Source organism: Ptychodera flava, chromosome 11 (assembly GCF_041260155.1).
Source record: "Ptychodera flava strain L36383 chromosome 11, AS_Pfla_20210202, whole genome shotgun sequence".
Lineage (NCBI taxonomy): Eukaryota > Metazoa > Hemichordata > Enteropneusta > Ptychoderidae > Ptychodera > Ptychodera flava.
This window is the reverse complement of record NC_091938.1, coordinates 25611871-25629993: the sequence shown is the minus strand read 5'-3', so window position 1 is coordinate 25629993 and position 18123 is coordinate 25611871. Positions and strand designations below refer to the sequence as shown.

General features: G+C 38.2%; 2 protein-coding genes across 4 annotated transcripts in view; one reads left to right on the top strand and one right to left on the bottom strand.

Annotated features, from left to right (window-relative positions):
- The window catches only part of LOC139143927 (ubiquitin-conjugating enzyme E2 E1-like), a 111407-nt gene extending 108005 nt beyond the window's left edge, over nucleotides 1–3402 (bottom strand). The window contains exons 1-3 of one of the 3 annotated variants that reach the window (XM_070714540.1): nucleotides 3258–3402; nucleotides 2618–2807; nucleotides 2084–2134 (exon numbers count right to left, since the gene is read on the bottom strand). In XM_070714540.1, the coding sequence (XP_070570641.1) occupies nucleotides 2084–2134; nucleotides 2618–2778 (212 nt within the window). In that variant the 5' untranslated portion in view covers nucleotides 2779–2807; nucleotides 3258–3402. Of the gene's footprint in view, nucleotides 1–2083; nucleotides 2135–2617; nucleotides 2927–3024; nucleotides 3139–3257 lie in introns of those variants that run through there. The other 2 variants (XM_070714542.1, XM_070714541.1) reach the window with 2 other exon arrangements.
- Nucleotides 3403–9009: 5607 nt separating this feature from the next.
- Nucleotides 9010–18123, top strand: part of LOC139143924 (acyl-CoA 6-desaturase-like) — a 59265-nt gene continuing 50151 nt past the window's right edge. The window contains exon 1 of the mRNA XM_070714538.1: nucleotides 9010–9306. Within this exon, the coding sequence (XP_070570639.1) occupies nucleotides 9115–9306 (192 nt within the window). The 5' untranslated portion in view covers nucleotides 9010–9114. The remainder of the gene's footprint in view (nucleotides 9307–18123) is intronic.

Here is an 18123-nt window from a genome sequence, read left to right as displayed (position 1 = left end):
TAACAAAAATGACAGAAATAATCCTTATGAGCTGAGTTTACATCTCCTGTGATAAAGTGACCCGCAAAAATTTCAAACAAAATTGCCCTCTCTGATATGCATTTCAGAAGACACAACTTGTTACAAGAGAGATTTTGAAAAAAACAAAGCATTTTTGATCATGCAAACACACACCCTTGTCTCAGGAACATGGTACTGTTGTGAAGAGCTAGGGAGGAAGGCCATGCATCTCTTCCTCTTCTCCACATGCCATGTATTCCTTTAAAGTTACATCTTCTCTGACCTCTACATGTTAGCCATATGCCATGAACATGACTCTATCCCAGCAATACGGTGTGCCAGCACTGTACCAGCAGATTTCGGTGAGGTGGCCTTTTTTCCAATTCATGATCACATGGGTAGAAAGACGCTACCCTTCTTCATGGGCAAGTACTTAATAAATTCACCTAATTACAGTCCTTAGAGGGTGCAGCTGAAATACATAAATACTGTATCTTTGTAAACATACACATTCTCTATACAATTTCAACTTTGTTAGTGAGGTCTTCAGTATACACTTTCTAAATCAGATCCAGGCTATCGTTTCATCCCCAAATGATATTGACTATTATGATTTTCTCTCCTGTGATCAGCATTACATATTTGATTGGCTCAGTTCGAAGTATTCACAATAATGAAATTTACAGATGGGGAAAACTGCATGTCACTCAAAAGAAAGGTATGACATGTCAAAAATCTCTTACAGTATATTTGTTCCATTGAGCCAAGTTTATTATAAATTTGCCACACCACACAGATAGCTACACTGTTCAGTGTGAGGTGAAGCACACTGACCTACCAGATATTTCCATTTTAATATCTTCTGATGAGCTGAGATGGCGAACCATGCAGTCTTGCATACAGTTTACATAGTAATACAAGAAATGGTGAACACCATTTCTGCGTCTCAACTGTACCTCTCGACTAAATGACTCAAACATAAGAAGCAGGTAATGTATTTCCTCTGCTTGAGAACAAATCGATCAGCTATTTGTCATCGACTGTTCAATCAAGGAAACAGTAACCACTCATTTTCATCTGCTTGGTGTTGAATGTTCAGTGATCAACCTGACCCCTTTGGTTAATGAACTTCACTGACTCCAAGAACAATCGCTTAATGTCTGGAGGCAATCCTAGATAAATTAATTTAACAGTTAATATTGCATTTTTAATTCATGATTTGGCACGCTTGAAATAAAACAAAACCTTGTTAAAGTACGATTTGTCAAGCCCAAACTCGAAATTAAATGAATTATATTTGCTATTCAAGAGCCTGACATGCCCATGTACAATGATAACTCTCAACTTCCTCCTGTGGTGTACAAGAAACAAAGGAACTGTGAGATATACGTTGAGAGTCCAGGAAGCCACATTTACAGTGAAATAAATTATTTTGTCTATCAAACCCGTGAGCAGAAAAGCCAACCCCCCTGCAACATGTATCAGCTATCTAAAAACATTAACACACTGTACAAAAGTGATGTGTTTCTTGGAACACCCATAAAGGATAGGACAAGACCACATTTGCACCTACAATGTAAGCAGCTGAGGGGGAAGAAGTTGCACCACAGACTGATTTCACACCGTAGCAACACAGGAATTCCCCATTGAAGTGGGAAAAAACAGCCATATTTTTTTCAATTCTGGATAAAGTTATCATCATGGATATTCTCGGGGAATCATCAGCGTGAATTCAGACGCCATTCTTGTTATTAAAATCACAAAAATAAACTCCTTAGCAATCACTGTCGACATGAAGCCGATAGACTGAAACATTGCCTATAATTGATAAGGGGCAGTAAGTAATATATGTGATATTTCCTCTCTGTGACCTAATGCCTTCTCTGCACACAAAGAGAAGAAATCTCCTGCCTTCCACGCCGGGGTTTATTATCTATATTCATAATTTCGCTCGGAACCGCTCTACAAGGGAAACGTTCTCTGCCACACGCCGAGCCCTCGAATTATTTGAAATCTCATACTCAACACCCTTGTGCACACACGCACTCATTCATGCCGGGGAAAAATAAGAGATTTCTTTAACCTGCAGTTGGGTGGCGGGTCCAACGTGATCTCAGCGAGCTCTTTTTGAATCCTGTAGGAGGAAAACAAACAGAAAGCCCCATGATTAGTGAAATAACTGCCCTTTATGAGTATTGGAAACAAAGAGACGAAAATAATCACTGACCCGTCGGCTAGACAAAAACATGGCCGTCCTCGCTGACCTACAAGTAAATTTTCAAACTCAAATTTCTCGCGTCAGAGTCGATAAACCGCCATAAATTTGGTATCAAATTAAAGCTTGAGTAATTTGCGACAATTTTTTGGTGGTTTGACGGGTCTAAATTGCATATGCTTCGCACGGGAGAGGTTTTTAGCTTATATGCAAATTAGATGCTTGATAGTATTACAGAAGAGTGGACTTTACATTTCGACATGTTAATGTCTGCCCATACGTCGTTTACAAATCGATCCAATGAAAAAACTACGCTTTCAGGACTTCATGCTGGACACTCTCTCCTTTATTCCTAGTCTCTCACAGATGAAGAACGAAAATAAAGCAGTGTTTCTCGTGTACCTTTTAGCGCTTGTGGTTAACGCTTTGCTCCATTTGGTAGACACCAACGCCTTGGTTTCTTTATGATCGTTTCCACGCCGGCGAGCCTGCTGCTGTTTGTGGTCCTCTCTGTCTCGCTCGTTCCCACTCGATCCTGAGCTTTCTCCACGCTCGCTTGACATTTTACATTCCCTTACGTCCTAATCCAAGCCTAGAAGAATCCAAAATACGGAGATCTCAGGGCACAAACTGACGGAAGTCGAGGAGATTTGTCGTGGGTGAAGGCCACCGGATGATTCTGAGTAGGGGGAGCACGTTCCATCCGACGGTAGACTCTCTTCTGATGCTTTCTGTACGCCTCTCGATACAAAGCGAATCAAATTACAACTAAATGAAAATACACTAAAACCCTCTGAATTACAACGTACAGATTCACTGTGGAAAGCCCCCTGGATGACCTGCGATTACTATCTCGGGAAATTTTTGCACGGCAGAAAAGAAGTGTTCTTCAGGAATAACCACTGTCTGCTTTACAAATAGACTAAAGATGAGGGCAATAAAGGGAATAATTGAGGCATAAAACCTTCAACAATGACATGGCAACTGAAAAGACAAAATTCAACAAAACTCGACAAAATATGCACCAAACGAAGAAACAAACCCTATAGAATCCTGCAAGTGAAAAATCGGCGCTATCAACTCAAACTGAAACGGTGAAATTCGCCGTTGGAAATAAGCTAATTTCGTAGGAGAGACGAGAAAATGTTTTCGGCGTGTGTCCAGCAATGAACGGCGGCTCTTCCGATCACCTCCCCTGAAAAAACTTCGATGATTTATTTCTTATTGATTTGTCATGGCAACGACCTCTTTAATGCCCCTGGGATTTCTCTGCCTTGAAATATCGGTGTAATCGGTGATTGTAGCATCCCAAAAGCTCGGATTTTGAAGATGTTGGCAAATGAGCGAGTGATTCAGTGCAAAGTCGGTCACGCGATGGCAGGGGGTGTTGTTTTGTGGTAACAGCCTGCGTACACGTCAACTTCACATCAGCAATTAGGGAATGACAAGCCGTCAGAAACTAATTGCGTCTCTTTAATTGTTGTCCTTTCTCTTAAGAGCAATGAATTTAACATATTCATCTCCCCTCGGTACTGTACCGATTTCTCTGCGAACGTATTTCCCTAGCAAAAGAGTAAATATATGCCTTCCACAAACCCCCGCCAATCACAAATGATTACATATTCAAAGTCGTTTGGTGGAGAGAGGTGTGGTCATGTGACTGGCTCGTGGTCTGAATATACTTGAAGTTGACTGCAGATCCCTGTTGATGGACTAATTTCTCTACAGCTGGGACGAATGTACCTACAGTGCACCGGTTTTATTTGGCTAATACGAAAAGTAGGAGATACATGTAGATCCGTGGGCGTATGGTTCTAAGGTTGGGTGTTCAACAGCCGTCGGCAGGTTCCTTGCGCGATTGCGTGCTCGTATTGAAAGCTTTCCACGATGAGTGCTCCGGCATTGTGTATTGTTTACAGAGAGATCGTGATATACATATCACAAATATGATGTGCCAAAGCTGTGCCATGATATCAGTCTGGTTGTTTTGTTGTTTATCTTATGCGTGACACCAGCACTTGTATTGTCTCCAGGACCGATAGTTTGTACACCGCGAAACGCGATACGTTTGGAATGCAAAGATCCAAATAGCACAAGCGTTGGACAATATTTATGATCAATCATGGAACTTCATGAATTTATTTGTGAGCGCTGATCTCAGTGTATGGTGTTTGCACATTGCTTTCTTCTAGTGTTGCTTTTTCTCCCAAAGCTGGCAGGTAAAGCTTCATTAACTTCATATATATCAGTGCAAACCACATTTGAAGGATGCTATGTAGGAGAAAACTTCTTTTTAATTTGGTTTGGCTGGTTTTTTTAAACTAGATTAGGAATCTTCAAATCGTTTTTCGTTTATGGTTGCAGATAATTGATTTCGAAGGAGTTGGGTCATGATGAAATTGACAGGGTATATTTTGATACACCTTCTCCCATGACAAGACAAAACAAGACATATGTCTGGTTAATGAGGACTATCTTTGTTAAGTTGACATTAACTTTAGTTTTATGAAAATGTTGTTCAGATAAACTTCTTCAATGAAAGTAAAACAAGGTAATTCTTCGACTGGCGAGCACAAATCTTGTGATTTGATTTCAAGCATAGATTTCGACCACAAGACCCGGGATGGAAGCGTTCTACCATTCAGCGAAACATCATAACATTTTTAGCTTTATTTAACTGTGTTCGTATAAAGAAAATAATTGTATCATCTACTTTGTTGGCTGTCAAATATTTTACCAGCCGCATTATGCCCCTCGTTTATTGTTTTCCATTTGTTTGGATTCTTTTGGGGGCCTTACAAGTCGTGTGAAAGGGGGCATTGCGGACCACTTTTCTGCCACTCTTCCACTCAATGCATTCTAAAGCATTGTCCGCGGTGTTGTCGCAAAGCCCCCTCGACAAACACGCGATCATTCAAGTCGCTGTATATCATTTATAACAAATGTGTCAGCTCGGACAACGTTACGCAAATTTGTTCTTGTTGTTAAAAACCCGGCCGCTGCCCATTCGGGGACCGTAGTCAACTTTCCTGCCTAAACATCTCAAATACAGCTGCTACCTGGACGGAACGTTCAGCATTCAAAGTTGACCGAGCTGATAAAGCCTTTTAAGCCGTCTCGCATTCTCGATGGTATATACAGGTCAACAAATGATTCTTTTCTCGTGTTTGTAAACTTGGCAAACCAAAACAAAACAAAACAAAATTGATTACAACAGACAGCGCGGGCAAGCGTATCAGAACTATCGTATGTAAGCTCAGATGCCAGGAGTGACCCATTGGCCTTCCATGTAAGCGCTTTGAGTTAACATCTATTGTTGGGTACTTTTCCGTCACCGATTGTTGTTATTGTTTTGGTAATTGAAAAGTGAAAAGGCCCGCAGTATTTTACCCATAGGTCCCATTCTATTGACAGAGCGCTTGAAAAGATAGGCATTGTCGCGTTAGGGGAGAGAAAATCTGACAGCAAGACCGCTTGTGGGTGCCTCGGTCTCCCGCGGCTGAACTGAACTGAACCGAGGTGCATGGCTGCAGTTCCTATACGGGGCGGCGTGACAGCTCAACATACAGTGCCCATTTACTTGAAATTAGAATCAATCAAGTTCACCGAGGTTACTGCTGCAAGTTGTTCTGTCAACAAGCTCTATTATTAGCATGTGTCAAGTTCAATGACAGGGGATTGAAAGGGGTTGCTGTTGTATTGAAAAATATACCGGCATATCAGGTTTCACTATATGATTGAGGCTTCTGTATATACACTGTATACCAGTACCTTAGCTATGGGTCGACGAAGAATTGGACACAGGCCAAAATCCGAAAATGGTATAGCGAATTAATTATTCCAAATAGTCGGCAAATAGTATGGGGACCCTCTTAAGTTTACCAGTAATTGAATGAATTACTTTGAAGGCTTTTAACTGACAAAGTATTATCTTTCTTTCATCGCTATCGCCACTACAAATATACATCCTTACACATACATAATGTATGTGCAACTCTCCTACCATCGATCTAATACGATAAGCTGTTTACAGTTGGCATTGTCATTATTGACAGGGTGATTTAATCTGTAAAGGTGGAAGAATACAAGCCTTTGTGTCTTAAGACGTTAATTAGAACACACAAAGGAGTTGTTGTCGGTTTAAAGATTTTGTCATCGGTCTTGAATCATGCAACTTTTTCTCTTTATTTATCAGCTCTGATTATTGTTGTGGGCATGTTACATCGGGCATGCTATTAGTATTAATTAGGAAACAAATCGTGAGTACTTGTTTTACAAACCTGTGTAGATCCTAACTGTTGGGCTGAACTTTTAACTATAACTGGGCCATGTGCAGCCTCTGGATACAAAGACAGGTAAAATCATAGACAGCCTGCAGTAATGTGGTGAAATATCCGTCGACAGAACTCTAGGGTCTCCATGGCTATCGGCAATTGTAATTTGACGGATAATCAGCCTCTGTTTGTATTCTGGCAATAAACTTTTTTTGATAGTCCATGTCTTTTTGGCATTTGTCAGCATGTAGGTCCGTGTACAGTTCACCCACACACGTTCCCTCTACCCGTGTAGGGACACCGTGGTGGAGAGACCGTGATCCACATAATATGATATACGATAGAGAAAAAAGGACAAAAAAAATAATGTCTTCGTCAACTCAATGTCAAAATCATCAGAGCGGGGAATATTTCCTGACAATTGTCATACTTTGTGTCGGAAGCATAGATATTGGTATTGAACCATATTCATTGCATGAAAAGCCGGTATAACCGAGTACATTTGTATATACGCATTTTGTCCTAGCTTCAGCTTGAAATAACTATTTTTAAATAAATCTAAAAATGAATAATTACACATTTCTCGCTCTTGGGGTACTCCAACTTCGGATCTGTTGTTGAGTTCATATGGTCGAAGTGGACGTCTGTTGCCTGGTTTATCGACCATGCTTCTTGGCCAGACGATTTCGATGATGTGTAGTGTATTTTGTATCGTATTTTTGTATAACTTTTAATAATTTTCCACTTGCTTAACTTAATACTGAAATGACCCTTCACCATAGATGACGTATAGACCCGAACTCTGATTTCCAACTCGCTCTGGTAAAAAGTATCTATGTTAACAGTTTGTATTGACTGTATTCATTTGACCTAAACGCACAGGAGTATGTCACAAGTGGTCAACTGACGCTCAGGCCCCGTGTTGTTTTCAAAAATCGATGATGTGACTGCTCTGTGTCTGTCTGGCGGTTCATTTTAGTGTAGAGCGATCAATTAGTTGACAGTATGTAATTGTTGTGGCAATTGATTTTTTTCTACTCGGGCTAAAACATATCCGAAGCTGTTCGGTCAAAGACACTCGTCATCGACGGCGCCTGTATGTCATAAATAGACGTTTAAACTTCTTATAACCTCGTTTTACGTGACCATGCATCTCACATGAAGGGATAATTGTTTTTTTTAGGACAATACTAACGGGTCTTTAACTTGTAGGACATCGATTTTGCGAGGGAGGGGGAGGTTGACCAATCACAATGTATATTGTGTTGAGCCTTGTATGCATGTATGTATGTATGTATGTATGTATGTATGTAATACTTTTTTAGAGAGGCGATACAATTCGTGACAGGGAGTTATATCAACACATTAACTTCGTCTTTCTTTCTTCCGAGGAAGAGCTATAAGGAAAGGGGTATGCTTTAAGATAACAAGAAAAAATGCACAGCCCCTTCAAAAGTCAGAACTCCAACATAGCTCCATCGTTTATATGTCTTACCAACTTGGTATAACTTTTTACGATTTGTGCAGAGCAGACAGATTCCCATTGTTGATTTCTGTATTATTGATGTATGGAGTCTACTTGTATGAAATACCACTGCTGCTTCATGAAAAGTAGAAGAAAGAAGCCAGCATCCCCAACGTACGTAACTACACCCGACTTGCATTTTGGAGTGTTCAGTTTTAACCTTTTGAGTGCCAAAGTAAATTTTTGTCGCCTTTATTGTATAACGCAAACAATATTTTCCTGATGCAGACATTTTTTGCTGATTTTCCGCAAAAAAATGGATCAAAACCTGAAGCCAGTGAAAGGTTATGTCCATTTGCTCCAAAATTATCAAAATAATTACTGAAAAGTTAATTTAAAAATGGTTAAATGCCGTACTAAAATTTTGATGAGAAAAATTACAGAACCCTGATCCAAGTTCACCCAGAGTGTTACATGTAAATGTGTGCCTTTCTAACGCACGCCATGGAATTATAAGCTTACTACGTGATAAAATGCCGTTGGTTGGTGACTGCAAAATTGAGGATGGCGACTAAATAGCCAGCACTTGATGCCAATTACACACATTTGAAATAATTAAAGTATCACCAGTCGCAACTGAATTGAAAATATTAGCGGTAAATTTCACTCTTTTATAGCTGATAAAATTGGCTATAATGCATGTTTATGTTCATGCATACCTTCGACCGTCTCACTTTTCTCTGCTTGCACAATGAAAAACAGACAGAGAGAGAGAGAGAGAGAGAGAGAGAGAGATGTGTGTGTTCTTTGCTTATCCAACAAGATTGATTAACATAAGAGCATGTTGCAGATTTGATATGAACAAGTGATGATTATATACTTTTATTTGATCGTATGACTTTCACAAATGGGTCAACTATATTCAAAGCACTTTGAACAAAGCTGGGCTTACTTTTCCAGGCGAATCGAGCGTGCATCGTCACGGTCGGATATATGCATTACAACGCCCTCAATCTCGTGGCTGATCTCCCCCTTTTAGAGTGGTAGAAGCCACGTCAACTGTCAGTGTAAAATGATGCCAGACGCCGGAACACGCTGGCTGTCACCTCAGTCCAGATAACCACCAAAGCTCCCCGCCGGTGCCGCAGTGCTTGCGCAAAATGGGGAAAGGTGGAGACGGTCAGGAAAATGGAATAGCGCGGACGCTGACCCTGGATGAAATCCAGAAACACAACAAGCGAGAAGACCAGTGGGTCATCATCAATGACAAAGTATACGACATAACTGATTGGTGTCATCGCCATCCCGGCGGGCGACGAGTGATAAGTCATTACGCCGGCGAGGATGCTACGGTGAGATAAATTAACTCGCTATGTCACAATAATCGCATTTTTTATCGCGAACAACTTACAGCCGTCACATTGTCCGCCCTTTAATACATGACATTTACGAGGTGTGCAACGTACCCAAACGGCGGGATTTTCCTACTAGCAGCTGAGGTGTTGGTGGACGGTTGCGAACGACGCTTGAACATTTAATTCAACGGTTTGCTCCCCGGTCGTTGAAGGGGAAACGCTTCTACAGCAAAGTGAGAAAGAACAACTTTTAATGAGTGACTAATTTTTGGAAATTTCAGGCCGTGCTCATTCACTGCAAACCTTGCGTCGCGATTTCTGCGCTCAGTTCCTGTTGCTAACGCGGCGGTGCCATAGTTTGTGTGTGTACATTAATGTGCAGCCATGTTTAATTTATGCGAGTTTGATACCGAGCGGTTGAATGAATTGCAACATAATGTCACGGTGTAGAGGTCGCACATTAAACTAGGACGTTAATCAACTGGCACCGGCACGGCACAGAGCTAGCTCAGCCCGGCCGGCAAAATGAAATACTTCCAGCCCAATTTCATTATTGACGTCTTCGAAGGCAAGCCTCGTGCTATGTTGTTATAGTAAACAAGTAAAATGCAGATCTTTTTTAAATTGTGCACTGAACTGTAATAAATAACAAATAGCAATTGGATATTAATAATTAATCAAATAATCGATGTGCAAATTTCAATTAGTGTGGAATATACCGCCATGTCTAATTTTTATTATAAAAATATTTATTGGAATTAGTTTTACAATCAATCAAACGTGCCGCATTTAATTTGGATAAACATCACTGTAAAACCAGGAACTCCTAGAAGAGAACTATCGCTTGTTGGCAGATATAGCAAAGATATCAACTGCATTTGATACAGACCTAAATACCCTGAATCAAAATGCAAAAGTGTACATTGCCAGAAGTGATGCACAGTGTCCGAGCATACATTGAATTATGGCTTGAATGCATGTTTATTAAATACTGAATTAATTAGTGACACAGATCAATATCAAAGCCCCCTTCTGTTTTAATTAATTAACATGTCATTTCTAAAACAAATGAACACTGTGAATGCTAATCAATACTGTTTTACAGGGCTTTTTATTGCTTTGCAAAAATTTTAATCATCCACCCTGTAAAAATAAATTACTAGTGAATGGCATGGCAGTGACTTTTATTTAAAGTAGCTGAACAGTTTCATGGCATGTGTTTTGAATTCGTAAAAGATTGGTTAAACAGTGGTTTTACAGGGCCAAATTTTAAATTGATTGGCTGGCTGGACAGTCGCATGTGAGCTATTTTCTGCTTTATCATCATTTCTATCATATTTCATTTCAGTAAATTAAATATTCATGCATTGATGAACCATATGTGGAATATTAATGGATTAGGAAGATGATAAAAAAGCGTGTGATTAATTTGCAAATTGTAGTTTGTGCCGGTCAGTGAAAGGTTCAGGCCACTTGCAGGTCACTTGTGGTTTAAGGTCATTCTGAGGTCGGGTCTTTGTGGGGTTTCCATGGTTATGGTCAAAAAGGTCTGGTGAGATGGTTAAACCAGTGATGGATGGGGAGGTAATCGCTGCAACATTTGGCAGGTCAGGGGGGGTCAAGTTATAATTAAAATAGGTTGCCAGGGAGACAGTCAATAAACTGTGTAATCATTGTGGTCTGAAAGACTGAAAACCTGTAATTGACAGTAGGTGTGAAAATAATCCATTTTACAGGTGCAACAGCAGTGTTTAGAATTTAGATTCCCACCAAGGTGGCATGTTCAAGAGAAAGGAATATCAGTATGCAGATGCTTAGCGGTTTATTTTCTTCAACCCAACCGACATTATACATATTTACTGGGTTGCTTGACACATCATCCAGTTTGATGTTTACCTAAGCAATTGCATTGTTACTCAAGTAATCCTGTCTAACCCAATGAAACACTGCCACAAAAAACAGCTCTAATAAACTGTCTCAAAGAGCATTAACAACTGAAGTCATACGCTGTGTGAAAAACTGTGATAAAATATTTCATGCCTACAGAAAATAGTGTCGGCATTCATCAATTAAATGATGTCTCCGTGGAGACTAATGAAAGTTACATCTCCTGTCAGGTCCATATATCAATATTTGTCTTAGCCGGCTAACCAAATGAAAAAAGTATTTTGTCTTAATAACAGACGAAGGTGTGCTGTGTTTTTGTTATGATTTATTGCTGGCATGGTGCTGTTAATGTTGTCATAAACTTTACTGGCTTAGTCAGAACAATAATTTAGCGACATATTTACACACAAAACATCGGCAGTTTATGTTGCTGTTAGCATGCCATCATTAACCTTGTCAAGACCGATTTATTACAGTGTTCCAAGCTAACCACTTAACCTGTTCACCCCTTTGTTCCCAGTGAACCGGTCCACAACCACCATTGATAACAATAGGTTTGGGGTTAAAATTAATGATATAACAAGAATTTCTCTGTAGTGGAATTGATAAATATCAAGGTAGCCATTTTGAATTTTAAATATCGGTAAATTTGGTGTTTATTTGATAATCTGATTCAAATATTTATCTGATTTGCCTTGATTGTATGTAACACAGTAGATTAAAGTTGCCGCGGGCAAAATGTGTGCACAAGTTTAGAAAGTAGATTTTTTTACGGTGTGTACCGTATCAGGTCAATACAGTTTATAATTCATGTTGACAGCGCATAAGTATAATAATGCCAAGCCAGGGAACCGTAACTCGTGCAGCTGTAACTCACTATATTAGCTTTTTACCAGCTAGGTAACAATATCAGGTGTTTGTCGTAGAAAGTATTTGTAAAAAATTTGATAAGATGACGTGCTTATTATGATATTCCTGGTCATACAAAAAAGACGCCAAAACTGGTCCGATAATCAGTCTAATCCAAGGTAAATAGATAATTCACCTGGTCCAAAAAAGACATAGAAAATGACAATAATAATAGGGTTATCTTGATATAGACCTTGAGGTGTCACTTTCCCTGGGGAGATCTAATATTTATATTGTAGTCATAAGAATTGTAAATATCTGCAGTACTTTCAAAATCTTTGTGCCGGTAATGTATCTTCATTGGTTTGTTTGTCTACACTTTGGTTGAAATCACTGTTTTTTTAATTTCTGGGAACAATATATGTTTATTTAATCACAATTCAAAAACTCTAGCGGTTGTTTGTGATGAAAAGGATAAATGTGTTAGCAAATTATGAGTTTAAAATTGCCTTCAGTATTAAAGCTGACGGAACCAAACAAGACATACTGATGCTTGAAGGTGATTGTTTGGTCCATACTATTGCAATGCATTTGTTCTATGAATGAATTAGAATAATCGACCCCTTTGATTTAAACAGAAACCTTTAAGCTGCCTTCCCAGTAATGCTTCATGGTCTATGCTACAAAGCCATATGCCATGGGGTTTCTGGCAAAGATCTTCACTGAAACTATATGCACTGTGTCTTGAGATCTCTAAATTGGGCTTCAAAGCAGAATATCTTTATATTTCATTTGAAAATTTAATTTTATAGCAAATTGAAAGAGTTATTGTGAACAGTTGAAAATTTCATCATCCTTATGAAAATATGACCCTGTGATGCTTGCCCGCTATGATCATTGTGTTTGAGAAGGCTGTAGAACACTTGGTCCCCTCTGATCAATTTCATAATTAACAGAATCCTGGGGGACCTTATTGTTTCAGGAAGTCATGCAAGGTCCCCTAGGAATACATTATTGTTTTCATGTGGCAGATTGGACCCACTGTTCTTCAGTAATGCACTTTGTTTTATCATTCTATTTCTGTAGAGCTATAGCACTTCACATGGACAATAAGTTGTCTGTGAAAGAATTCAGGCGGCTAAACAATGAACCACTTCAGTTTCAGCCAACTGTACACAAATTGTACTTTATGTGTACCCAAACATATTTTGAATAAAAGCAACTAACAATTTTGAGTGTGTGGAATGTTAAAGGTCAGAAAAAAAAAATAGATGTACTGTTTCACCGAAACTTGTCCTCGTCATGAGTACAAGTTGTGGGTAAGTCCCAACAATGACCGAGCTATTCAACGGCTCCCCCATGCGTGTACTTCCCTTATTCTGCTACCATGTCTATCGAAAAGAATATGGTGACCTCAGGGTCATGGGGTCGTTGTACCTGTAATCGTAGATGCTGTTATTGTACGTTGGTAAGCATGCTAAGTAAGCACCGCTGAATAAACATTTATTAACCTAATGTCACCGTCTCTGTGCAAACAGCCAATTCTTCAAATCAAATTTTGAAGATTATACGTTTCTAATCTTTTTGTGAAGCTATAATTCCAGTATCGAAGTTGAGCCAAATGAAAAATGTACTGGATAAAGTAATTTAAACCACACCGTTACGAATTGCTTACGGCCAAGTATCTGTAATACCATACCGGAGAAGTGTTCACAATATAAAATTATCAAGACTTGTTTGATTAAATTGAAAAATCTACAACCCTATTTAATACTTCTGTATTTTTTTAGGGCTTCTTTTATTAGGGAATATTATGAATAGTGAGATTATTCTGTAATTGACTTCTGATTTTAGCGTGTGAATTCTGATACAGAAGTGAAATGAAAAATATACTTCAATAGTTAATTTCAGTTCTCCTTGCCTTGCAGGGAAATGTGGATTTTCAGCTTTACCGATAATCCAGATGATAATAAATATTTGGTGAAATGTAAATGATAAGAATTGAAGAGCTTGTTGGCTTCTGCTTTAGAAAATTCTTTCTATACAGCTGATTTTCACACAAACAAGACCGTGAAGGCAAGCTTCAACAAGCTTCAAAATGAAGCCATAGCCCAGCAAAGTACTCTAACAGTTTGAAAGTCTGAATATGTGTCTTCAAACTCAAGGTGTGTTCTACCTCAAACTCCAAGCCTGTGCCACTGATAGCCACTAGGCTTACGTTTTCAATATCTTATGATTTATCACATATTAATTTTTGGATTGGACAAAACATATTTAAATGCTGAATTCTGAATGAAATGCAAAATACAGAAATCAAAATTCAAAATTATAAAATAGAAATTAGTTTCTATGATAATTTGCTAAATGTTTAAATATAATCTTACATCTTTTAAGGACACTGGTGTTATTGGTCTACGGAAAGTCACTCCCCTACCATTAATCAAAATTATGTCACAAATCCATTATAGTACTGTAAATGCTTTATCTTCCAAAATAACAGATATCCTTTTTGTGTTTTTGTGCAGAAATTTGCCTGCGGGCCAGTATTTATTCAAAGGTTAGGAATTAACCGTAGTATCCTCGGCTACATGGAGGAAGAAAAGCTAAAAAAATTCCCAGTAGTCTATATCGTTTGGAATTATCTTGATGATTATTGACTAAAGGTTATCTTGTGTTATTGTGCCGAACCAAGTGATGTGTACCTGAGATCTATCATTTACACTCGCGCTAAAGAAACGCATCGCTGAACCGAATCGTGTCAGCAAGTAGTATTCAAGTGCGAACGCACATCCCCTCTGAAAAATTGGCATTTTTAAGGTGTGCATACCACAGGGGAAGTGAATAAGATAATTCACCCACAGTAATACCAAATCTTTAGCAAATATAATGAAAAAATGGTTCCCTTTGGTGTGAAATTTTAGGGCTTACAGAGGAATGTTACTTCTGAAAACAGTGGTGTCAAAAATAGACATCTACAAAATTATAGTCAGAAATATTGAAACCACTTCTCAGCTTTGTTGCATGAATTTTTCTCATTAATTTTGAAAATATATGGCCAAAAAGAAAATTCGTCATAACTTTATCATTCAGCGCCTATATTTACACCAAAAGATGACATTTTGAAATTTTCACAGGTCACGAAGTCAAAACATTTTTGATACATGGGGATCTCCAGAGAAAGACGCAACATGACATTTACATGAAAAAAAAAATTGCGAGTGCATGGCATGGTTTCCGTCAGTGTCCATGCAATTATGCAAATTTTTTGCTCAATGGACCCATCGTATGCATACCCAAGACATCTCAAGCATTGTCTGCAGATTCAGGGCTAACTTCAGTGTACTTTCTTTCCACAACTTTTGTAGCATTTTAATTTAGATCAGGAGACACGATTACATGGTTGATTTGCATTACGGTTGAATCAATTTCAATTGTTCCGCGTACTTATTCATGCCGCATCAACCAATACAAAAAAGGAAGTTCTCTTTGCCTTATTTGCATGATATCTGTTTTAGAGATTAGCCAAGAGGGAAAAATCCCTGAGAATGTGTTTCCTGATTTCAGGAGGAATAGGGGTAAAAATTCATACTGTCTACTGCAAAAGCTGTCGTACCTATCTGTTCTGTTAAAGGTATTGTTACAATTTCAGTCATGTTTATCAACATTGGACGTATTGCTGCCTTTAGAAATGTACTTACTTATTTATCCAATATGGTTTTCAAAGTTAAATTATAATAATACGCACCTAATGCAATTTAATGAATTCAATGATTCCCTTGTAAAAATATGAATCACAACAAAATATGTGTCATACTTGAGGCATGCTGATTAACCCTCTGAGCGCCAAAGTCAATTTTTGTTACCCTTATAAAATATACCTTAGTCAATTTTTGTCAAATTTTTGCCCAAATTTTAATAAAAAGCTGTGGCCAATGAAATGTTGTGTTCATTTGGTCCAAAATTATCAGAAAAATTACAGAAAAGTTCATAAAAATTGGTAAAATGTTGCACTAAAATTTTGGCGGGAAAGGGTTTACGTTGGACGCGCCCGACGACAGGAAAGAGTTTTCAGGGGGAGATGTGTGCTTATCGGCTGAACACACAAGCTGTGGAACTATCCAATTTGCCTTTTGCAATAGGTCAATTGAAGGTCCACTTACCACTTTCAATAGAATTCAGCAGGAAATTGTTGGGTTTATCAAACCACAAAAAAAAATAATCAGGTTTCTGTAAGCGTAACAGTCGGGCACATTTACGCACACAAGCTGACAACAGTTCGTTGAATTGGTGATAACGAGAGAGTCGTTTTTCCAATATAATTTGTGACGCCAGAGACTAAATCCGGGTACATATTGTGGTAATAACAAAGACTGTCCATTATTTCCCCGTTTTTTTATCCATTTAAATTCACTAAATGAAGCAAATGAAAATTGTTATATAAATAGACGCTTTGGAATCTAATTGTAAAAATAACGATTGATGATGATAGTTGTGCTGGTATGAAGGGTAAAAAAGACATCCAATTACTGGCTTGTTCTCCCAGTGCTGCTTTTTCATGACCAGTAATAGTATTCTATCACTATGAAAATGATTGTCAAAGGGTATTTATTTGTACTTTGATAACATGAAATTATGATAGGTATCTGATCTGTATTACCCAAGTGTGTCATGTTAGCCAAGTGCGTCACGCCATCAAGACATGTTTAGTCAATATTTATATGATTTAATTCATTCTGTCAAATTTACGATTCTCTTCACAGATTATTGCTTTTTTAATCAAACATTTTTTGAAGAATCACATGCTTCGTTAGCGCTTACAAAAGTCAACAACATGATTTAAAAATATTAAGTTTTTCCAAGGAGGAAAATAGTAAAGCGATAAAAAGAATAAAGTGTAAAAAAGGTTGCAATTTTATTAAAAGTTGTTCCACTACAAGAGTTATAAGTCAACGGTTTGTTATTTTGCAATAACCATCTGGAGAGGCTCTGTCTAAGCAGGTTTTAATTATTTGGACTCTATAAGCCTGTCAGATTTATGTCTCATTAGTGAAAATAGTATGTACCACGTTACTGGTTAATTGAAAATACCCGGTACGTAGGTAGACTTGATTGATAAGAATTGGTGATAATGAGAGAGTCATTTTTCTGATATAATTCGTGATTCCAGAAATAATTACAATAATTTATTTTGAGTTTATGATATTGGAATATTTATTTACTTGTAGCATATTAATGTTTTTAAAATTCTCTTATGCCACTCCCCATGTCAACAGTTTAAAATTGATTTTTCCTGTGTTAATGGGTTTAACCCAGAATTCGAATGTAAACATAATCACGTGCACAAACACACATAGAAATATGTGTAATTCCATACATGTACGCATTTGTACACGTGGATTTGTTTGTACAACTGCCACACGTCCTCTTTATTCCTGAGTAGAATCAGAGTATGTCAATTGCTTACAGTGTACCAGTACAAATATAGCATGTGATCAATTTTATGACAACGGAAAGACCGTTTGAACAGTTACTGATGGACACGAACATAATTTCATCCGACATGATATAAAGATGTTCATGATACGTCTGGTTATTTATGACCTCATTACGCGTCTCAAACTCTGCGGCGTAATGAACTTTGATTTTAAGAGGGTAGTGGAGTGCAATAAAGGTAGGCTCTAGAGATCTAATAAAAATCCTTTGGTGTTGTCTGTTGTAAGTGTGTGTCTGTGATGTGTGCAGTTGGCTAGCTTCTCAGTGTTGGCAATAAACCAGGGTGAATATGTCATTTAGGGATTGCTCACCGGTGGCACTCTCACACCTTAAAAATCTCACATTTTTGAAATAATGAAGGTAGAGAGGACGTACCTCAGGGCAGATATTTGGACTCTCAAATATTTACAGTATTTTGCTGCTTTGCTACTTGAGTGAGCTCATGTGGAATTTCTAGCGAAAACTAGAAGAGAAATTTCACTTCATTTCTCTTGTGGATGTGTAACATGCTAGAGGCAGCTCAAAAACTTTTTCTTGATTTCAAGGCTTGTGGCTTTCACACATAGGTTTACACTGGACAGCGGG